The sequence below is a fragment of the Amia ocellicauda genome, chromosome 3 (assembly GCF_036373705.1).
Source record: "Amia ocellicauda isolate fAmiCal2 chromosome 3, fAmiCal2.hap1, whole genome shotgun sequence".
Lineage (NCBI taxonomy): Eukaryota > Metazoa > Chordata > Actinopteri > Amiiformes > Amiidae > Amia > Amia ocellicauda.
In genome coordinates this window covers 25,244,301-25,268,228 of record NC_089852.1, presented here as the reverse complement: position 1 = coordinate 25,268,228, position 23,928 = coordinate 25,244,301, and the positions used below count along the sequence as shown (strand labels likewise).

Genomic DNA, 23,928 nt, shown 5'->3' with positions numbered 1-23,928 from the left:
ACCTTCCTTCTGCTCTCTCTCACGTCCTCCCTCACCTTTACTGCTGCTGTTCAAAGCACTCAAAGCAGGGGATGCAGTGTAGAGATTTCATTGAGCAGAACACAGGTGAACAACACGCTAAGGCAGGCCGTCACAAACTGTAACTCTACAGAAGGGGCCGGTGGAGACAGCATGGGGGCAGCGAAATGAACAGGATCACCAGCAGCATTTATTTAATAAAGCACAAATCAGAATTAAAAAACAGTCATCGTTTGAGTACAAGCTAAAGGGCGACACACACATTGAAATTTGGGGTTAAAACAAAGAGGGAGTTGGCAGAGAAATTCAGATATCTCCTGAAAGAGTTTGGTTGTTTTCTAGAATACTATAAACATCATAATCCACCTGGAGGTCAAGGTTGAAAGTTCAGGTCCAAGGTTTCTTACCAAGATTACAGTCCAGTTCATTCCCAAAACAGGCCAGTGACACTGATTGGACAATTGATTACCTGTCACTTCAGCTCAATAGTTGCAGGGCAGCAGGCTTTACCCAGGGGAACAAAGGGCGAGGTGGGGAAAGAAAGTATAGTTTCCACAAAAATTCTATATAGTAATGTATGTTATAGTATATTATTGATGAACACAACGGAGCAATACAAGGCCATAGCAGTTCTTTTGTTGTTGCTGTAATGGGTTGGTGCGTGTTGGGGACATACAGTAGGCAGACAGGATCTCTCTCATTCAGAGACTAACCCCCATCCCCCCTCTCCTTCATCTATTGATTTGATCCTCTGTGCATGCAGGCTGCTGGTTTGCTGTAAAGTCAAGGGGAAGGTCACTGGCCTCCATTAGTGTAGACACTCGAGTTTCATCACTCCTGCACAGGATGCTGCACCAGGATTTTACGAGGCTCAAAGCGCCAAGTCCCGTGATTGTGAAATGTCCCATATGGACTGGATACTTCAGAGTTTTTCTATTTTATTTTTTTTAAATGTATTTCACGAAGAACTCGTGTGCTCAGGTTTACTACAAGCTGACGTTGCCTGCAGAGCTGGCCGCGGACACACATGTGCAAAGTGACAAGTTCAGAATTCTGTGGAATGCGGTCAGAGTTCCGCGGAAGCCATGGAGAATGTTGTGAACCGGTGTGCGTCACACTAGTGTATAGCACACAGATCCGAGTCAGTGCAGGCCACTGGCGGGTCACACTGGCATTTCCAGTCCATTATCTGCAAGGACTTGGTTCTGCCTTCTCCTAATTGATTTAATTGTTGCTGATTAAGATCTGCAAAGAAATTAATGACTTAATGACAATGATATCCTGTATATGATGGGAAAACTGCCTACCCCAGAACTACAGAAAAAATAAAAAAATAAAATTTTAGTTTTTAGTTGTTATAGCCATAACTCACAAATGAACTAATTCAGCTTTCCCAATTCTTTTCTTTAATAATCACATAATTAATTATTGAATCAATGCCAGCATGAACATACAGTATTGGAGTACATGAGGACAGAGTGCAGTGTTGTGTGTCAGGCAAAATGAAGCACTGGAAAATAAACTGAAGCTGGAATAGCACTCTATATCGTAATTGAAAACTGAGTAAAGGAGAATACGTTCAAGAAATCACGTCAATTCTCCCAGAATGGCCATTTCCATAGCTTAAGAATAGTACCCATTTAGTCTATACCCCTCCAAGAATCACTTTTTTTTTTTTTTTTTAAACTGGCACAACTTGTGTAAAGAATCACACAATTTAAAGTTCCTTCCACACGTGAAAGGCTTTAAAGACTTTCTCCGATCCCACGGCAAATTATTTTTGCATTACTGCCTCGGCGCTGCCTCCTAAGCTGAAGCTGGGAGGGCAGTGTTTATAAGGCTAATTTGTGTTTTCCTGTTTTAATTACAGTGCGTCCTGTGCCAAGAAACTAACTGTCTGTCTGTCTCCTTCCTTTCGGATTGTAGCTCAGGTTCCAGACAGTGATGAACAATTTGTCCCCGACTTCCATTCAGAAAATGGTGAGTAGAGCTTCTGTGCCGTATCGACCGTACTGTGAGAGAGGGCAGGGTGGGGGGGTGGGGTGGATTTGCTCCGGGGCTGGGTGTGCCTACTGTACTCTTATTAGCCTGTATCCTACAAAGCAAAGGAATGCTTAAAAGAAAAGGAAAAACATGATGTGCTCTAGTCTTTATGATTTTCTTTTTTCTTTAAATGATACGAACATTTTGTTTTTTCCTTCTAAATGATTCACCAATCAATTAGCAGGTCTCTGAAAAGTCAAACAGTCAGTCAACTGGGAGAGGCAGTTCAGAACCTGACCATAAAGAATTCCATTGTTTTGAACAAGGGGGTAAAATGTGTCAAAATGGTTAGGGAAAAAGCGGGAAAAAAAAGATTTAAATCCAGGACACCGCAACACTGCAGGGTGCCTTTGAAACTGATAAAAACCAAGTCTGACTAATCTGATTGAGCAATAGATTGAGAACTAGATATACTAAACCAGCCTGAAGGATACAGACAGTGATTGCTTTTACAGGCTGGGCTGTTAACTTTTCTCTCACCCCTGAACCTTGGTTTACAACATTGCTGGCACCACCTTTCACACACTCTTGTGAAGAAGAAAAATGTTTTAATGGTTTTAATCTGACACATTTTCTAATAATTTGGAAGGTTACTGACCAAGGGGGAAGATAATGATTCTCCTTTAATAATCGCTCATTAAATGTGGTCTTCTTCTTATAATTATAAGGATGGTTTGTTTTGTGATCTGATCTTCCATAGTGGGCAGTGGGCTGCAGGGCCTTACTGGTCATTAACAGTTTATAAGTTCCCAAAGCAAAAACCATGAATAAGAATAGGGAGGTCGGAAATACCCTCTCCTTCATTAACTCAGTTTGAGGAAGAACAGTAGAGATTGTCGTCCAAGTGTCAACTAGACTCCAGTCTTAATCTGAGCTAGAGTGGCACAACCCTTGGTAGACAGGTCAGGCTAAGCAAGGGAGCGTCTGAATTTACAGCGGCGTGCGATTTAATGTAAACACACCATGGTATACACCCATCTCTCAGTACTTGGCATTGATGGATGTTCCCTAAATGACATTGTTCCTGTTTGGTCTGCAACAATAAGGGAAGTAGAGATGAGACACTGGTCATGAGCAGGTGAAAGGTCAAAACCTACTTAACCCATTCTGAAGAGCTGCAAACACCCCCCCAGGTTCACAAACTCTATTATCTATGTAAACCTCAAGTCAAGATAGAGATCAGCCCTTGCAGAAAATGAGGCCTAGCCTTTGAATGCCATTGCGTGAAAGCAGCTCCCATCCATCCACTATTCCTTTTTGTCAATCTGAGCAGAAAAAAGACTAAAAACACATCAATTAACTGTTGTAATAAGCATAGATTGAAAGAAAAGAAAAATAAAGTATTGGTCTGGATAGTTGGATGAATCCAGGTACATACATTGTGTCTTTCTTAAGGCATTTTAGGGGTAAAACAAAATAATTCACTCTCTTTCTATCTATCTATATATGTGTGTCAACTAAAGATTCTGCCTTGGTTTCCAAATGTTAGGTGTGGTTCAGTTTCTAGAAAGGGGTTAAGCCAATAGTCTAGTGCTGGAATTAGTTCTTTCACAGTTGAATTAATTGGCACTGGGAATATATGGGCTTTTCTGCTGTGGCCTGGCTCATATATAAACACAAACTTTCACACAATTCAGCTTATAGATTCTAGACTTTTTCCTCAGGGGGGTGTCCTGAACACAACCTGTGTAAGGTGCTTCTCTCTGCATTAACAGTGTCCGGCCCTTCCACCTCCGGTGAGCCATGTCCAGCTCAGTAGTGAGCAACTGTCCCTGCCTATCTGATCTGATGTTAATCTGTCTAGGCACGGCCCATAGTAGTGTACTGTGAGAACAGCGGCAGGTCTAGAACAGACCAGTTTAGTGAGACGCCGCGGAATGTCAGGTCGAGGGGAAAAAACAGGGATTGTGCAATACTTGCAATTCTGGGAAACCCATCTCGTGCTTTAGGTTGTATTGCACCAAATGAGGAGAAGATGGCTTTGTGTGCTTCTCCCAATGTAAACTGAATCAGATGCAGGAGATTGCATAAATGTCACTCCCTTCTTTAACGCGAAAATAGACTAGAGTGCTTTCTCTCTCCCTGCGACTCAGACACGTACCATCATGTCTTTAGGTTTACTTTTTAACTACTAAAGCAGGGGTGCCATCAGATTGGCTTTCATCTTCCTCCCCAGGGGCTAATGGAAGCAAGGATTTCGAAACTGTATCACAGCCCTGTTGCCTGGGAGGAGGGAAAGCAGGCCAATAAGCCTCATCCCACACCTCACAGGCAGAAAAGGAGTTGCAGTATCTGTGTGAGGGCGAAGTAAGAGAACTGATCTTGAGTGCATCTGTCTCAGCTACACTCAGGGTCTTTCTTGCACTTCTGCAGATTAAAAATTCAGTGCAATTCAGATTACACCAACCACCATATCTACTGTCAGATGAAGGGCTAATGCCTTTTATTACCAGAGCTTGTTTAGTGATTTATTTATTTCATATATTCATATATATATATATTTATATATGTATATTTAGATATACATTTACACTCACAAGCAGAGTAGCTAGCTAATAATTCAAATAATTTGGATTCCTTCAAAATAAAATATAAATAAAAAATCACATGCACACAAATGAGTGTCATCTGTTTTGGGTGCTTCCATCACAAAATTATAATAATACATATTTAAAGCTGGAAACTGAGCGATAATGTTGCTGTTTTTGCCGTCTAAATCAGACAGGATGTTTTTCTAACATGGCAGGCATGTGGGGCTCATTTACTAGGAATCCAGGGTAGTATCAAGACCTGAGCCACAGACCAGTACAGCATCTGGGATTTTCTTCCTAAAGATTTAAAACAGCAAAAACACAGCCCTGCCTGTCTCGCCTGCAGATGACACCACAGCTGGGTACATGTCTGCTTCATGGAATCCCCTCGTTGTTATTTCTGCATTTCATTTTATTTGTAAAAATAAGCCTAAAGTGATCTGAGGGCTCTATTGTCCATGCCAGAGCTGCGTCTTGCAGTAAGGTACTGGATATATTTCTCTCTCTCTCTCTCTCGCTCTGTCCCAGAGCAATGTGTTCCAAGAAGTGAGTTAACCCAGGGTTGCTGTGTGTGTGTGGGTGATTGTTTTGTGTGCAGCCTTGTTGTAATTATATAGGACGTTGTGGCCATAAATGTATTTCCCATTTCTAAAACAACAGAGGTTGGGCGCGTTGCAGTGAAAGCCCCGTTCACAGCAGGGCTGTCGTAGTTCCTACTGTAGCATTTGCATCTCGTACACATTGATTTAAGACCCTCCGCTACTGCTGTGCCGCGCGGGCACACACTTCACTGGGCAATCTCCTTCCACGGAGCAAAACAATAAGTAAAATACCATTTAAAAAAACTGATTCAGCAGAGCACGTTAAACCCAATAATAGAGTAAACCAAAGCCTGTTATTTGAGTTGTGTAAATTTTGCTTTTTGGCCAGTATGTATCCACAAACGGTGACCGAAAGAGACAGCGCAAAGCACAACCCTCAATACACAGGAACACACTGAACCGCACACCACGAGCAGAAAACAGTACAGAACCGCACACAGCACGCCATGCGCTCTCGGAGACACACAGACTGTACACACCCACACGTGCTCCTTCCCCCGCTGACCTGTGCCTCGGTACACAACTCCACAGGGCTGGCCTTTTTTTTTTTTTCTGTGTGTTTTTTTTTTTTTTTTTTTTTTTTTATGAATGAGCTGGTTGTGATGGACTGGCTGAAACAACCCATTAGACTCAGGAAGGGAATCTCCATTCATGAAGCGGAGGGCCTTACAGCAACACTGTGAATGAAGGCCAGTGTGTTTTTTATTACAGGGAAGCGGGGGGGTGGGGGTGGGGGTGGGGGTGAGTGGGGGTGTTTGGGGCAGGAGGAGGAGCAGAGACTGTGCTTAATACAAACCAGCGAGAGAGGCCTGCTCTTAAATTTTGTTGTCAGAACAGGGTTTTTTTTTTTTTTGCTGCTGCTGCTCGGTTGACAACAAGGGGCTGCACATGGTCCCCGGAGGCCTACAAACAACAGTGCAGGGAAATGGGTTGTTCTGAACCTCCAGACTAACAGAGGAAATAATGTAATACATTCTGTTTAGTATTATCATGTAAGGATAGATACAAACAATTACTGGTTCATATCAATCATTGTTCTAGATGGCCAAACCTAAAGTATTGCTTATAGCGCAACAATTAGCATCTGTTATATACATCTATAGAACTATTAGCTAATAATAATAATACTGTGATGGCAGGTTTGCCATTCTCGTTTTTGAGCAGTGAAGACATCATTGTTCCTATGACAACCTTTCCTTCAGTTGGTTTTAAATGTCGGATTCAATTCACATCTGCAGTTCATCAGGCTGCACAAGGCCGGCTCTCTGAGATGTTTATCATGTCGTGTTTTACTCTGCTGACAGGCACAAACGGGACAAAGGGGAAGTTTCCATGAGCACAGGGAACGCTAACGAGCAGGACTGGGTGTAACGCCACTCAGCATGGCAGCAAAAGAAAAAATTAAGTGCGAGGGAATAGGATTACTTTGTATTCCTTTAGCGAAACATGGAAAGAAGGAGAAGGAGGGGGGAAGTTATTTCTGCATTTAATTTTATTTGTAAAAAGGCCTAAAGTGATCCAAGGGCTCTATTGTACATTACAGAAGTGTGTCTTGTAATAAGGTACTGGATAGATCTCTCGCTCTCTTTCTCTCCACCCCTCCCTCCCTCCCTCCCTCCCTCCCTCCCTTCCTTCCTCTCCCCTCCAACCCACCCCACCCCTCTGGACACATCAGCACGTTGGGGACCTCATTATATAATTTCATTTGAAGCCAGGAAATCAATACCAGCATTAAACATTAAGAGGCGAAAGCTATATTAGGGACTGAAGGATCTCGAAGGGAGTCAATATCACGCAAGATTAATTACTCCCCCACTTTGCTCTCTGCTGTCCTTGCAGAAGTATATTTTGATGCCATCATTGATAATACCTGATCGGTCCAGGTTGCGAGATTTTGTTTCTTCCTTTTATTTTGGTTCCTTAACCAGAATGAGTTTCCAAAACACACACAGCACAGTCTGTCCTTTCTTCAGCTCTGCTGCCCCTGCCCGCTACCTTTAGATAAAACATATGTGTCTGTACGGGTGATTATCTTTTCGCATATCTTTTCATGCATTCTCCGCTTCAATTGTTATTCATAACACTAATTAATGGCTCGAGAAAGAAGGAAATGGCTTCAAGGAGAAAAAAAAAAAAACTTCAAATTTAGATGCCTGCTGCAGTGGCACAGTGATCTAAAGCTGCTTGGGGAAGGACTGCATTACGCCAATTTTGTGCCCCCACCTCAGTGCACTTACACTTTGTTCTTCTCTGGAGGCAATTCTAGATGGAGCAGTCTGTCAGACAGGAGTTAACAGTGTGAGCCAAAACCACAACAGACAGTCACTAAGATCACACACTCATACACCCTCACACGGGGGTGTAAGAAATGAAAATATGCAGATCTTTCAAAAGCGCTAAAAATAAAGATGAATAAATCACTCCAGTCTATAGGATAGGTTTTAACTCTTTGGTGTTCACAGTCTTTGTTGTCCCTGGATCTTTGACCGCCGGTCATGTTTTGCCTCTCTCCGGTTTAGAGCAGCAATGCCAAAACAAGCCCCCGGGACACACTCTGTAGCCCCCTGACCCCTGTCACTGCCGACACCAGCAGGATAAGCACAGCAGTCGGCTAAGGGTAATACGCAGGCTTGTGTGCCGTATTGCATTGTAACTGACTAGGGTTCTGGGGAAAAGATTCACCCCCATGAAACATGTTGCAAACTACTGTAACTAAATCCCTAATAGGACGTTTCCCCTGACTACTTATTCTATCTACTGTTATACAACCCATTTTCCCAGTGCTGAAAATCAGTGAGAGAAATAGTTCAGCATTGGATCTGTGTGGACAGTACAAACTATAAGTAGGTAATTAGTGTAAGGATATTTAAATATATATATTTTCTTATATATTGAGAGAGACACCTGATATTTTCCAGCCCACGTATTTGTCTCCAGGCTTGGTGTAGCTTGGCATGTATTTCACTTTTAGTCAGACTGTAGTCAAGTCAAACAGTAGCAACTTACAATGCAGTAGCTGTGAAGTTATGGTGAGACGATATTGGCATGGGTTGATTTAAGAAGCTCCCTTGTTCAAACATTTATAAAAAATATATACATTATATATATATATATATATATATATATATATATATATATATATACAAGAAAAACATACAAAGATGTAACTGTGACTGATATGAGATGTGTGACTGAATGATCACAGACTGCGTCAAGAGGCATCTTCGCATGGTGCCTTTCCAGTGTCGCCAGAGCTTATTTGCTTAAAAGTTATTCCCCAGATATAATCGCATGGTTATCAACCATAAACCATAAACTGCACAAACACCAACTCCGCTGACCCTAACAACCTGCTTTGTCTGCCTATCTTGAAATCCAGGCTGCCTGAAATGAGTCCCTACCGACGCAGCCGAATAGTATTTTAACATCACCCCCAAAAAACCAGTCGTGGATTTTTTGTTTTGTGGCAAGTCCAAGGTGGCAGGGTTGTAAATGTCATCTGTGTTCATCTTGTGAAGTCGCTGAGGGATTATCCAGATAAACAGAAATGACAAGGACAGTGTGGCTGGGGTGAGGAGGGGACACAGTCAAACAGAAAATTGTTTGCAATGGCCATACTTAAAAGCAGAACTCCTCTCCGTGTTGTGCAAAAGGCGTCCCTGTTGCAATAATGCGTCAGAATGGAGAACTTGAAACGGATATCTATGATTCCATTTTCGGGAGTTTTTATTATGAGACTTTTATCACTTTATGAACATTGACATAAGTCTCTCCCCCCCCCCCCCCACAAGAGAACGACATCTCCAGGGAGGTGCGGATGAATCATTCCAAATAGCTAGAGAGAAAAATGTGTCTCCCGAAATTAAGAACGCCACCAGCCTTGGCCTTGCTTCTCTAGACCTGCAACACGTAATGGCACTTGTTGACGTTCCCAAAAAGAACACCCCCTGCCCTCCCCAAACACACACACACACACACACACACACACACACACACACACACACACACACACACACAGAAAAAAAGCTACACAGCCAGTTTATACCATCCGACCATTAAATTAGTACGTCCAAATGAGAGCCATGCATTCATTTTTTCCAAATATCTAAAGTGCCTGGGACTAGATACACAACCCCAACTCTGTTTTGCACACTTTGACAATGTAGAAAATAAATGTAATAAATAAATAATTGTTACATAGGGTTTCCATGTGACTGTCTCACAGCACGGAGCCAAACATGATGATTTGGTCTTTGGAAAATTCCATAAAGTGTTTGTTTATTTTTTGTAGCAGCCATTTTGATTTTGCGGCCATTGGTCTTCTTAGATCAATCCATTGGAAATAAGCTGGGTTTGTTGTGAGAGGTTAGTGGGTGGAAATTTTAAGGGAATCAATCCCAAGTTTCAGGATGGGGAATCTGCTGCTAAAAATAACTAACAAAGATAAATATATTCACAAATAACCAGATGATCTTCAAAGAGGGTAAAATCCTTCTGTGATGCTTCAATTAATTCTTATTCAGAGGTGTGAAGTTATTAATTCTGAGAGGAACTGGCAAACTGCAAATTTTGTGCTGAATGTTTTTCACCAGAATACATTTCTTAATTATTTCTTGTCAGAAAAACAAAAAATAAAATGCTCTTCCCATTTTTAGAAGGAGTCACTTCCTCCCCAAACGAGAACGGGAGGGTTGCCCAGCCCTGTTAAGAGAGTGTTAAGTGGAGTCCTCAAGATCAATACGCTTTTAAGCTATTGTGACATAACCAGCGTGGCGGTTTGTTTTATGGACGTCCTGCTGGTCACAACAATGGGCCCTGTGACTGGACAGGTTCCTCCTTCTCCCTGGCACTTACAATCCCCCAATCAGATCTCGGTGTGAATACTACCACTTACAGGCCAATTGCACTGACGGCCGCATTCACCGCCTATGACAGGCACTCAGAAAACAAAAACATCTTCACAGGGAGGCACAGCAGTCATGTCCACCCGTTTTATATGGATGTGAAAACTACTCCACGTATTCAAGGGGAGCAGGTCTACTGTGTTGCCATATTGAGAAGAGCAGTTTCTTGTCAAGGCATGCAAACTCAATGATTCAGTAAAACATTATGTTTGAGTGGAAAAAAAAAATCCTATTTTTTTTTCCCTTCCATTCGTGGAACTAGTTACAACATTGCTTTCATAAATATTGATCAATCCAGCCAAATATAGAAGATACATCCTAAGTGCAAGTCTTCTGTCAACAGAGTTCACTCATGACTAAAGCACTAAGCATTCTACAACCGAAAAATGGAAAACACCAAGAGCAAATACATAGCTGATAAGGGAGATTCAGGCCATATGGCCACTGGAAAACCCAGCACCCGTGTGCAGGTCAAAATCCACACTGGTCTTAAATAGATTGTCTGTAGGTTACCGATCAGAACAATCTCAGGCAGGAGAGGAGCTCGCCGAAAGCCAGGTCTTACAGAAAACAACTCTGTGCTAGCGGTGGCTTAGCAGGTAGTGACTAGTTCACAGTCTAATCTCTGTACACTGCATGAATGCCTGAGCTTTATTATCAGAAGAAAAAAAAAGAAGGGACATCAATTTGTTTGCGCAACTGGTTTTGTCCGTCCCCTTGGTGTCAGAGCCGGCCCAGCTTTGTGTGAGAATTTCAGGCTCGTTGGCTCTGAAGAAAAGCCAGCACGCTGCAAGTCAAAGGGCTTGTGTTTACCGCTGGCTGCAGACACTCTGTGTGTGAAGGCAGACAATGGGACTGTTTGCTCTTCGTGTGCGCGCTGGCGATGTGCGGTTCTCACAATTGCCTCTTCACTTCCTAAAGCCATCAGTCAATATCCCTCTCTGCCTTTTTCAAATACACAATTTTAATATGCAAATGGTCTCTTTCTGGGCTTGGTGATCTCTTTATTGTTTTGCCCCACTCCCCCTTCTCTTGTCTCTGTCTATAGACACACAAACCCATGCAAAGTTCCTTTTTTCACCGTCCCCCAATACAATATATAAAAACAACATATACATTGTTTTTCTTCAATGCATTATATAGACCCACACCATGTATACGTGTGGCATGAATTTCGTGTTGTTTAAGGTTTCCAGTTCCAAAAATTAAAACATCATGGAGCCCTGCTGCTATATTTGGGAAATGTGGTCACATCATAATGTTTGTATATGAGATCTGTCATGGACAATCTAAACACAGTGGAATTATGTTCTGTGTACAGAGATTGCGACCCCTCCTTAGGGAGGGAGGAAGAGAGATGGGGAAAAAATGTGTGAAGTATGGAGAGAGGAAATAAATAATATAAATGCAGAGATTAAACCAATCTACAACAACCCCCCGTCACTGACCTAGTTCTGCTTCACATATTAAACTAGCAATTTAAAAAGGTCAACAGAATTGAATTTCCAAATTCAGTAATATTCCCAATCAAAGTGAATTAGTAAATTTTATTAAAAGGGTGCTACGCCAGCCACTTTTGATTCTTGGCTTGATTAATTGGGCGATTCTCCATGGACTTGTTAGGGAGAAGCGCGCCCGTGGACTGCCCCCGGCTCTGTTTTCAGTCCGTTAGAGTGGGGCACCAACAAAACATAATGAATACAAGGTTTCTGAATCTTTACAGTATTAAATAATTTTGTCTCTCAGTGTCCACATTTATTTTAACATCCTCAGCTACAGTTTCCATAACTTTAACACGATCTCACATCTGTAAAAACCCCACTAGCAGCCCTCAAAAGTCTAAGACAAAATGTTTTGACATTCTGCGATTTCTAGATAAGGATGAAGATTTACTACCAGCAGATTCTTTTTAAAATTAAGGAGGTGCCTGAAGTAACCATAAAAAAAAATCTTTGATCTATTTATAGCCATTATTAATTTTTTCTGGGTACGTCATGCCCTTCTGATACAAAAGATAAGCCATTTTTAAAAGTTTTTTCTGGAACTAACAAGGTGATTTTTAAAGGTTTAAAAATACAGTGCAAGATTCAGCAGGTGTAGTCCCAGTAAATAAAGTGCAGGATTTAAGTATTGTTAAACAGCCCCCCCCCCCATCCCCCAATTGAGGAGTGAGGAGACTGCATAGGCGTCCCGGATGACAGACAAAAAATATTTTCTAAGAAAAGTTAAGTGTTCAAAACAAACACACACGCACCGTGCACATGTCAGTGACGCATAGAAAGCAGGCTCCAGTCTAATTGTTCTGGCTCAGCAACATGAAGTCTGTGGCTTTACCCCGACGCTGCATTTATGAAAACTACAAGGCAACATTCCCAGGCCTTCCGTCTCTCAGGAGAGCACAGGGTCGGGAAACACTGTACCGACAGCACACAACCCCCCTCTCTTTCTGTTTGCCTTCTGCCTGACTCGCTAATATGGCAGCTAAACAGCAATGACAACAATAACACACATTTAAAATACATTAAGCCTGGATGGTTTGAAAGTAGGAATGCAAAGCAGGACCAGACAGTCTTTAATCTTTCGCCTTCTGAAAATCTTGTTAAAATGTTTTCTAATCCTTTTAATCTTCCTCCGAAGCTAACGTTTCCTCTGCGCGTCCTTAAAACGTGGGAGAAGGGGGACTTCCAGCAACATTGTGGGGGAGAGAAATAAAAATGTTGACGTGATATTTAAAAAACTAAAAAAACACCAAACACTAAAAACATTAGAACTGTAATTAGACCGGCTCAATTTTCACCTATGCATGCCAGATCAGGCCTGCAACTAAAGTCAGCTATCATCAACAGATAAACACATTACTCTGCAGATAAATGAAAAGTAACCACTTGAGACACAGGATGTACATTTTAACACTAAAGTTTAATTCCTCAATTTAAGCTTCTCCACCCCCACCTGAAGTCTTCAAAGATTCCTTCCATGTTTGTCTAGAGAGAGGGTAAGGGGATGGGATCAGGGGTGTACTATAAGGCCCATTTTTAAACTCTTAAAGCATATCTGATTTAATAATCCCAGTCTTTACCAGCAAGACAGCCATGGTGGCGGCAGCAGCAGCAGCTGGCAAAGGGCTTTATGATCTGTGCATTGCCAGAATGTGATTTCAACAGTGCACATGTCAAACCATTTCACAGCTTTAAAAGCATTATTATAGCGTTGCTTGTTTGTGAATCCTCCTCCCTCCAAGAACACCATTTTAGAAGTCACAGCTTTTTCGCAAATGCTTAAAGAACAAGATCTGGGCACTGACTGGAAATACATGTCTCCTACACATATTGAGGAGGAGGAGGAGGAATAGGGATCTGGATCCTTAAAACAAAACAAAAAAGTCAAGCAAGATGTAGGTGGTCACTAATATGAAATAATGGGATGCCTTTGGTATCTAAGGTGGTGTTGGTGTCACACTGAGTGGGCTCTAAAGTGGCAGATTGAGACTGCAGGTCATAGAAATGCCGAGTGGAGCAGGGGCTGTTGTGTCTGGGAGGAAGAAAACAAACAGTCGCGTGGGAACACTGCCGACCTTCCTGCCTCTCCCTCATTGACACCGGGGTCACCATGCTCTGCCCAGGGGGGAAATCCTCTGTGTATCTGTGTGTGTATGCGCAAGTCTCTGCATGTGTGTCTTTGTGTGCGTGTGCTACTCTAACAGGCCTTTCAGTTCCGAGGGGTCTGAGTTTGAAACAGTTTTAACACTGGGCCTGGTCCAGTGGCACAAGGACAGAGCAGCTGTCAAAACATCTAAAACAACAGCAGCCTCGAACCACATGCTATGCAATAAAAAAGCAATTATTTTTGTCAGCAATTTTCTCCCTTTATTTAATTCCTCTTGCCAGCATTTTAAAATCATGTCCCTAAAAGACTGTGCCAGACTAAAGCAGCAGTGAGACTGATAGGCAGCAGGGAGTGGAGAAATGGTTAAAATTGTTAATATAGAGCAAGACACTATGATACAATTATCTGCCCCTGCATAGCACCTACTGACTCTTGTACTGCTCTGGACTGATGCTATCCCATTGCATTGCACTTGTATCATGTTACATTCCTTTAATCCTATTTCATCATCGATTCCTGCCCTGCACAATGCAATCTCACCTAAGGTTTTTTTTTTTTTTTTGGTAATGCATTGTACAACAACAACAACAACAACAACAACAACAACAACAACAACAACAACAATATCAATAATAAACTGTTAAGATGGCTGCTAAACTCCTGTACTCTCTCTTTCCCACAGTAGCATTCCACAGCCCCCCTGTGAAGATTAAAAAGGAGCCCCAGAGTCCTGGATCGGACCCCAGCCAGTCCTGTAGCCACAAGCAGAGCTTCACCTACCCCAATGGGGAGCAGTGCCTTTATGCCAGGTAAGGACATCTGGCCAATCGGAAGCCTGGCCCGTCACCTCACCTCACCACTGGGGACTGACATGCCTAACCCCTGTGCCTGCTTGTGTGTCTTACATGACTTTTATTCATCAGTGTGAATCCCTGGCATGATGTAGATACTGTTTGTGTGAAGTGTTAAGGAACATGTGCTGACATAACCCCCAAATATATCAAGTTGCCAGCATAGGACTTCTTTATCATGTTGTGTTAGGAAAGCTGGACTCAGTGTGTTTGCTCCATCTCCTCCCAGTGCCTATGAGCAGAAGAGAGCAGCAGGACCCAAGACCTCCAACCCAGGGACCCCCCTGTCTCCACTGCAGCATTATTCCCCAAAACCCACGCTCACCCCCCGGCCCGACTCGGGGTACCTGAATGCCCCCAGCGCCACCCAGCCGCTGCCCGGCCACGGCTACCCCATGGATCACAGGTAACTCACTGCAACCCAAACCCAAACAAACCAGAGGACATATACTCAGTATCCTGACCTTAACTTTGCTGGGCTCAGTGGTAGTGTTAAGTAGTACGAGGCTGTGTGTCCAAAGCTCTAACACAGTACAATCCTTCTGACACTTTTGCTGATAGAGCCCCGGGAGAATGAGTGCAGGAGTGGGGCGTGCTGAGATACAAGGCTCAGACCTGGATTGAGTTACAGCACAACTCATACTGGCCCCAGGGCCTTACTTTCTTTCTTTCCTGTAAACTGTCCATGTTGATTAATTTGATTCAAAACATTACTTTCCAGCACAAACTGACAGTTACATAGATACATATGCTGTATGCCAAAATCAAAGGTCAAATGCACTAGTTTATGGAGGGGTTCTCAGGGAATCTGCAGTGGTCCATTTTGCATTGTGACTCACAATCTCACACGGGGCCTCCTCTCCTTTTTCCGAGCAGCTCCAGATACCCACAGACCCCGGCAGAGATGTGCCACCCTTACCCGCCCCACACCCAGGCCGTACAGCAGCGCCAGCCCCACACACCAGCAGGGGGGTACCAGCGGCAGCTCTCTGACCCCTGCCTGCCCTACCTGCAGCAGAGCTTCAAGCAGGAGTACCACGACCCCCTGTATGAGCGGGCGGGACACATGGCAGGGGTGCCCCCCCAGAGGTACCCACCAGCCCACATGTTGGTCAAGCAGGAGCCAACCGACTACACCTATGAACCTGGTGAGTCCCACAAAGATGCACCCACAATGACCCATAAAACAAAACATAAACCCAAAGGCTCTCTGCTCTCTTGCTCATTTCTACGTTTACCATAAACTGGTGCAAAGGCCCCTGGGAAACATTTCAACTGGCCTCTCAGAGATGCGACCACAGCAGAACAGTGACGCACAGTAGAGGGTGGCTGGAATAATTACAGAATCCAACATCTTTAAAAATGGCAAAATGTAGCGAGTGTCTCAGCCCAGCAGGGTGTTCCTCAGGCAATGCACTGTTATTATCCAGTGGCCGAACACTAACTGCCAGGACTAGCACACCCCACTCAACTGAGCTTTCATGCCAGCGCAGTCTTTCTTCAGCCTTACTCCTTAGCAATTCATCTAAGACTCAATCTGCCTTTTAGTGATCTGCCAAGAGACAATGTGTTGTCTTATATAAAAGAGTAATTAGTACTACACAATGCAGTGGCTTTCACGCATTGTACGTAGTTCATGTACAACTTGATAAAGTAGGACAACATTTGAACTCAACCAAATAGCTTTGTAAGTCGCGAAATCCAACCAACAGAAGCCAAAACCTCTATGGAGAAGCCTTTTGTCCCCCATGGCTCTCTGTGGCCTGTGCAGAGTGCATTGCAGCCAGAAACAGTGGGCTTTGCAGGGGTACTGCTCCTGCAGACCGTGCTGTGTTTCCTGTTTTGCTCAGGTCAGGACTCAAGGAGTATCTCCCCACAGACAGGATTGAAATCCATGACCTTGCGTCTCAGCTCCTGACTCTCCTCCCTCCCCCTTCGTCAACCCATCCTCCTCCCTCTCCACTCCTGGAGACTTGGCAGAAGTCTCAGTTGTGTTTTTTTGGCACCAAATATCGCTGCCGCTCTTGCTCTCCTCTGAAAGAAGAGGGAAGAATTTCATTGAGAAAATGGAGGGCACTGGAAAGACTAGAATCCCCATAGGACCTCGTCTGGGTGTCTGATTTCACCAGCAGCTTCCTTTCTGCAGGCCGATGAAATCATAATGGAAAAATGAGCGTGCCCGCAGTAATCTGAGCCACAGACTTACAGCACAACAACGGGGGGGGGGGGAAAGAAAGAAAAAAAAGGCCTGCAGCAAAACCTTATGCAGAGATAATGGTGCAAGGGAGATTATATACTGTAGAAGCACAGTGAGCAGAGAGCTCTACCAGTCTATTACTGCTGGATGAAATGAGTCAAACAGGACAGTCCTGAAAAGCTAAAACAAACACACACACAAAACATTAAAACAAATCTAAATGTCAGATTTCTTTCTTTCTTTAATCTTTCCACTTTGTGATTGCTGCCCCAAGCAAGTTTATACTTTGTTAAAGTAGTTAGTCCTTTAGCATAATTTCTTGTTGCAAAGTTACCATTCCACCACTCAGGAGAACGATGGGATAGCAACAGATCCACGTCTGAAGAAATCAATCCCTGAAATCTGAAGCTGAACTTGGCCCAGTCCAATGAAAGGCTCCATGTCGCACTAGTCTCCTTCAATCCCCACAAAGCCACAGGCCTTGTCAGTCCAAAATAAATAAATAAAACCCCAATACTGCTGTGTTGGAATTAATTCTAACTAAACTTAGAATTTAAAGAATACATTTACAATGATTTCGATAAATCGATAGCCAGTTGCATACAAACAATGTTGCAAAACAGTCAGTAGGATAGAGAGTTGTGCAAGAGGTGACTGAACACAACTGTAACCTATCGGGTGAACAAACTGATTAACACACAGGAAGGGAGTGAACAATAATCAGTGTTCTTTCTGTAGGCCAGATTACATTACATTACAAGTTGTTGAGCTGCTCCAGCCTTCCTAAAAAATAGGTATTGTGACATCGTGTGAATATAGGGTTTTTCTCATTTCTTGATTCACCTTTTTTTGTTTTTTTATGGATACATTGAATAATATATTTTGAATAGCACAGGTAAATTATTTAAATGAACCAAATAATCAGCGAACAGGGCAGAGCTGAGATGAAAATATGATTGAAATTTTCCTCAACCAGGGCAATTATCACTGTAGGTACCTACTGTAGTTTTGGGTGGCACCTACTTTAATGCTCAGAGTCTGGATGTTTATGTTTTTGTTCATTCTGCATTCTTCTTACAAAACATTCTGCTTCTGATTGCACCATATATGTCAACACTTAAGTATCTTATCTAAGCTATACCCCTCCCCCACCCCCACCAACCCAGAGAATATCACTTTGCAACTCTCCCAAACAGTCTAGTGCACTGACTTCACAGGCACGCTGCAAGAACACAAAAAGAGTGTCAAAGGCCTCCTTTTATAACAATAAAGAGAGGAATGGAGTATAACTTCACCTATAGAAAACCCTGACAATTTGCAGCGGTCCTCTACAGAGCTGGACACCAGTATGGCCCACTGTTCGGACACATTCCCATCACCAGTGGTAGCAAATCCAGCATGGGAGCAGAGCTTTCTGACAACCAGATATCCTCTCACCAGCGCTATGTATCCAATATCATTCTGGCACCCTGTAATTCCTTTTAAACACCACTCAGTGTGTTCCACTTCTGTAATTTGAAGCTCAAGTTCAGGTAATCAGGCCTCTGCATGGATTGGATTGCAACACTGGTTGTACACTTAAAAATCCCAAGAGTATCCACCATATCAGTGACTCCCTGCAGTCTGTACACACCAACTGGGTTGCAGGGTAAAAGTCCGGTTTTTGGTTAGGATTGAGGATTAGGTGCAGGCTTGTGTGGAGCCACACTCTGGGAGTATTGCAGTAGACACACTGAGAGCGTGCTAAATCAGTTTTGTGTTTGTCTCTTTTAATTGCAGATGTGCCTGGCTGTCCATCCATGTACCTTCACAGTGAGGGCTATGCAAACCCCCTGCACAACACTGAAGGTAATCACGCAACTCTCAACCACCCTGCTCTGCTCGGCAGGCCTTTGATTTCATAATGACATTCCAGAACCCAGTATGCATCACACATTTGTCCACATGTTTTATACATATAGTACAGTACAGTGGCAAATCAGCCATTGTAAAGCTGATCAGTCTGGGAATTCCTTCACAAAGCAACCAACCAAGAATATAGAGAACGGAAGGATTTAGGGCAACCAGTTTAACCCATTTGAAACAAAGCAAAACAAGGCCAAGTGTAGACGTGGATTGCTCTTGGCCAAACTCCAAAGCTCTAGGCCGGTCACTGATCCAGCACTATTCTGCAGGGGAGGAAAGCTGTGTGATGGTGACAGCAGGGCAGCAGCCATGGTCTGCAGGTTCTTATGCTCAGCAAGTCCAGAGCCTTCTCTTCCTCAGGCCTTGTGGTCTGTGACTAAGAATCCCAGCATGTCTGTATTTCCTCTGGCTGGCTGCAGAGGCCTGGCGAGATACACAGCTCTCCACAAACTTCCAATATAAACATTAACACTGGAAACTTTTATTAGAAGTAAAAAATGAAAACTCAAATAATCACCACTTGTATTTAATGTCCGATTCCCCCCAAATCCAGCTGAGAAGCATTTCCCCTTAAGCGAAAGCCGGAAGGTTTACACAATTAATAATTAGCCTGTACAGTACTACTGAACTGTAGCAATTGCCAAGTGTTTGGATTGTTTTAATAATAATATGAACCGAAGTGTGTGTGCAGAGTTTCTTACAAATTAGTCCACTTTCTTCACAAAATTACTTATTAAAAATAAGGAAAGATCTAGTGTAAGCCTATATAAAGGCAGTGAAAGATTTCAAATAGGCTGATCTTTGAGCAGAATATGCATGGAGCTGCCAAAAGTTGTTGTATTACTACGGTGTATATTACCACTAGTCCCGTGTTTCCCTTCATCTGACACTTCCTATCCTGTGTTCCAGGCTATTCCTTTGAGAATGATTCCCGTGTTGTTCCAGAGAAATTTGAAGGTAAGCATGCATTGACATCCTCGGTCTGTCATTTAGGTCAAGTATGTGGTTGGGGGCCCAGTATGATCAGGGTGGGGGGGTATACAAAATCTTTATCTATTCGGCGATCAGCAGGAGGTCAGCTAAAGCCATTTAACCTAGAAGGCAGTACTAGGTTAAATACTATATTGTATTAAAAAAGCAAAGCAGTGTTTGAGGTCCCACTGAAAGCATGGTGCTTGAGGACCCTGGGCCCTAGCCTGGACTGTGATCCGTGTGTCTGTAGGGTCCTATGCTGCCTGTGAGCTGGATTTAGGCCATTAGTGATGGCGCCATAGAGGCCATTACACAAAGCCAGCCATACAGATCAATGGTGCATACACCAAGGTCAATACATTAGTACTTCCTCCCTGCATACACAGTGAAGAAGGAGCTTGTGGAGGCCCATGTCTTTAAATATACCGTGTTTCTGGGAGAACACAGAGAAACTGAATGTGCTCACTTGTAAGGGAAAGTGCAAGTAATTGGATAAAGTCCCTATCAAAGGCTGTGAGTCACACTCATCTCAGACACCGCAGGTGAACGCGACACTGCTGCTTCAGAGGAGGTACACCTCTGCAAAGCTACACTTGGAAATGGAAAAGAAAGGAAACTGAAAAGCAGGATTGGGGAGGGGAAGGAGCTGATGACTAGAGCAGTAAAGCCCTTGAGATACATTTTTCAGAAGGTCAAAGCCTTGATTTCCTCTTGGCCTAAGTTAGATAGTGGAGCACATTTGTGATCAGTCTTCTCTGTGAACTGTTGTAAGCTGATTGATCGCTGACCCTATCTACCCCTCCCTCTCCCCAGGAGAGGTGAAGCAGGAGGCGGGCACTGTGTTCCGTGAGGGTGCCCCCTACCAGCGGCGTGGCTCTTTGCAGCTGTGGCAGTTCCTTGTGGCTCTCCTGGACGACCCTGGCAACGCGCACTTCATCGCATGGACCGGCCGCGGCATGGAGTTCAAACTGATCGAACCTGAGGAGGTGAGTCCGTCTGAACTTCTGTACCCCTGCCTGTCCTCCTCCCTGTGTTATAGGAACCAAAATTAAGGCGTGCCTCCCCATGATGATCCTGCATCGCTCCCACGGCCAAAAGAAACGCATAAAAAAAATAGTCCTTTGATGTCATGTGTTTTTATTCACCCAAAACGATTATTAGTATTATTATTATTATTTCTTTTTGATTTTACATGAAGTTGCCTCCACCTGGAATAAGTAGGTTAGGCATTATCAGCCTGTCAGAGCTCCCAAATTCCCCAAGGTGCACTGCTCACCACTTCAATGAGCTCTTCTATGCAGAGGCAGAGATTCCATTAGTTCCCATTCATTATTTACAATCCTGTTTACAGTGCTGCACCTTGCAAGAGAGAGGGAGAGGGGAGAGAGAGAGACATGCAGAGCAGCACAGGGGGTGGCAGCTCTGCCACTTCCTCCAAACTTACAAAATCCACCGTTGATTCTACAATTTAGAGACAGACACTAACTTCCCCCAGCATGGATTTGATCTGCCAGGGTTTTGATTTGATCCCCTTGAAAGCCAACTGGAATTAGTAGTCCCTGCCGCAAAGAGATGGGTGCATGTGAGCAGGGGTTAACCTCATACCAGGCCCAAGAGGTTTGGGATCTTTTTAATAGCTGGGGCTGGTTCAAGATGGACAAGATACTTCAGCTGCAGTAATGCCTCTTGGGTTATATCACAGTTCACATGAAGTTGAAACTCATCATGGTGGATGAAATGATATTTAACATATGGAGTACAAACAACTGTTTCAGATGTTTTAATGCACAGGATGTGGGGCTTTAGAGGCATTTAGTGGTGAATGGTTACATAAGAAAGATTGAAGTGGCTTGTTATGACTTGTCATTTGTGTTGGAGGCCAGGGCAGTCCATTAATAAAAAAGGCAGATCGTTTTTCGGTTCAGGCATTTGGAGAATCAATGAGGCCCTCTACTGGAGATTCGCTAAATTACAGGGCCAGAAACTGCAAAAAAACAGAATTCACTCCTTTGTCATAGTCAAGTACTCAAGCACTCAGAACCATGGATAGAATAAACCAGGCCTACCTGACAGGTCTGCATCTGCGTTCAGAGGTGCTTGGCGTCTCCCTGTGTGTCTGACACCCTTTCCCTCTCCGTCTCTGTGTCAGGTGGCCCGGCTGTGGGGGATGCAGAAGAATCGTCCAGCCATGAACTACGACAAGCTGAGCCGCTCCCTCCGCTACTACTACGAGAAGGGCATCATGCAGAAGGTACAGACCACCCCCAACCCACACCGGCACCCCCACTCCCACTCTGCCTTCCACTACTCCATCATACAAATAAGTATTTTGAACAATAACCAATGTATGGTTAGCCAATGAGTTGTAATGGTCATTGTTAGAGTTTTTATTGTAAACTATCCTAGGACATCTGTATTTACTAGTTGCTGTAAATCTGACCAGCAATTGACTTTGGGCATGCCATTAACAACAAGGAGAGAACAGTAATGAATGAGACTGGTCCTGGAAATGCCCCTCACAGCTATTCCATTGATCAGTCTAGTGGATTCTTGTTAATCCCAACTCATTGCCTAATTCAGGATGCGTGTGTGTGTTTCTAGGTGGCGGGCGAGCGCTACGTGTACAAGTTTGTGTGCGAACCAGAAGCCCTGATCTCCCTTGCCTTCCCTGACAATCAGAGGCCCAGCCTGAAGGCCGAGTTCGAACGCTACATCAACGAAGAGGACACTGTCCCCCTGTCCCACCTGGACGAGAGCACGCCTTATCTGCCCGACACAGCCGCTGGCAACCTGAGCGCCCAGCCCTACTCCAAAGGCTACATGTACTAGTGCCGCCTCCCTCCTCCCACCCTGCACATGCGCCCCCTTGTATATATAGCTCTGGTGTTTTGTTTAAATTAATCCTGTTAGGGACTCCAGGTTTTCAAGCTGCATTCTTCTCACTTCTGAGGCCTATTCTATCCAAACACATGAAAGTGGTTAACTGATGCTTAATAAAACCCCCAATATTAATACTAAGGACAGTGTCCTGTCTTTCTTGAGTAACGTGAATGGAAGTAAATAATGCGTTTCACCTAGGCTTTTCTAGTCAACTCCTTTCTTGGGTGCCTAGGCTGTAACGCAGTTCATTATTTAATGTTATAAAATTTTAACTAAGTTGCCCTGGATAAGGATGTGTGCAAATAAATTAAATAATTTATTGACATTTTTCAAAACATCTGCTTATTCAAAATCAGTTGGATTCACTCCAACAAATGTGACACAATGAGCAGGGGTGCAGATTCTTACCAATCAAAAGGATCCCATTGTGTCACACCTCCTACTGAAGAAACATCAGTGTTGCGCTACACAAACACTGTGTCTTGCGGTCTAATTGGTTTAACTGAGGAAAACTGAAAGTAGTTAATAAAAAAATGTATAACATCGTATAAGACTGGGTAACCCAGAAGGCATCAATCAGGGGCCCCTTTAAGCAGAACAGGGGAGTGGTGACGAACGAGCCGTAGCATTCATCCTTCACCAATTAAGGGCAGTCACAGAATATAGGCTGTTACCAGGTGTGATGGGAAGTGAACGGGATTAATGGGTAACATTTAGAACTGAACCTGATGTGCAGTGGGTGCGAAGTGAGGAGTACCATGAGGCAGGCAGACGGAGCCACGCTGCACAGCCAGCCAGGCAGGCAGCCCTTAAGACATCTGTCAGGATCCACTGCTGAAGGCCCTGGCTGCCCTTAGACTGAGACACACTGAATAAATAAACAGGCTGTCATCACATCATTACTTTTTGTGTGGAATGAGACTTCCTGTGCTAACCTGCAGGGGGGTTGGAGAGAAGGCCTGGCTGACTGCGGTCTGGCTGCTCTGCACCCCAGGGCTGTTGGTCTGTCTTTGTCTGCCCGTCTTTCCTTTCTCTGCACCACAGCAGCTGCTTCATGCTCAGGTGCGCCACTGATCCTGGAACAACAACAACAAGCAGGACACCAGGCCGGCTACATGGGCACTGCTTTAATCTCACCAGGGACTGAATAGCCGGTGGCGTCACGCCTTGTTAGGCACAGACAATGATTCATGCCGCAGAGACCAAACAATGTGGAGAAGGAAAAGTCAGTGAAAGCCACAAGAGCTCCAGTACAGCACAGAGGAAAGATCACAATGAATGCAGGTACACTGGAGTTCCGCCTCGCCTTCACGACAAGACAAAAAGGACACGGCATTACTGTGCACACAGCATGTCGAAATCACACAAAGGAGCCCGATAAGACTTAATCTGAGGTGCTTCACTGTAAAACAGCACGGC

At 43.9% G+C, this 23,928-nt stretch overlaps 1 protein-coding gene across 2 annotated transcripts in view; it reads left to right on the top strand.

The window, feature by feature from the left end:
* The window catches only part of etv4 (ETS variant transcription factor 4), a 32,883-nt gene extending 10,236 nt beyond the window's left edge, over positions 1-22,647 (top strand). The window contains exons 5-13 of one of the 2 annotated variants that reach the window (XM_066698663.1): positions 1,945-1,998; positions 14,387-14,513; positions 14,785-14,961; positions 15,432-15,703; positions 18,532-18,600; positions 19,567-19,614; positions 20,443-20,615; positions 21,779-21,880; positions 22,231-22,647. In XM_066698663.1, the coding sequence (XP_066554760.1) occupies positions 1,945-1,998; positions 14,387-14,513; positions 14,785-14,961; positions 15,432-15,703; positions 18,532-18,600; positions 19,567-19,614; positions 20,443-20,615; positions 21,779-21,880; positions 22,231-22,458 (1,250 nt within the window). In that variant the 3' untranslated portion in view covers positions 22,459-22,647. The remainder of the gene's footprint in view (positions 1-1,944; positions 1,999-14,386; positions 14,514-14,784; positions 14,962-15,431; positions 15,704-18,531; positions 18,601-19,566; positions 19,615-20,442; positions 20,616-21,778; positions 21,881-22,230) is intronic. The other variant, XM_066698664.1, reaches the window with a different exon arrangement.
* The last annotated feature ends 1,281 nt before the right edge of the window (positions 22,648-23,928 follow it).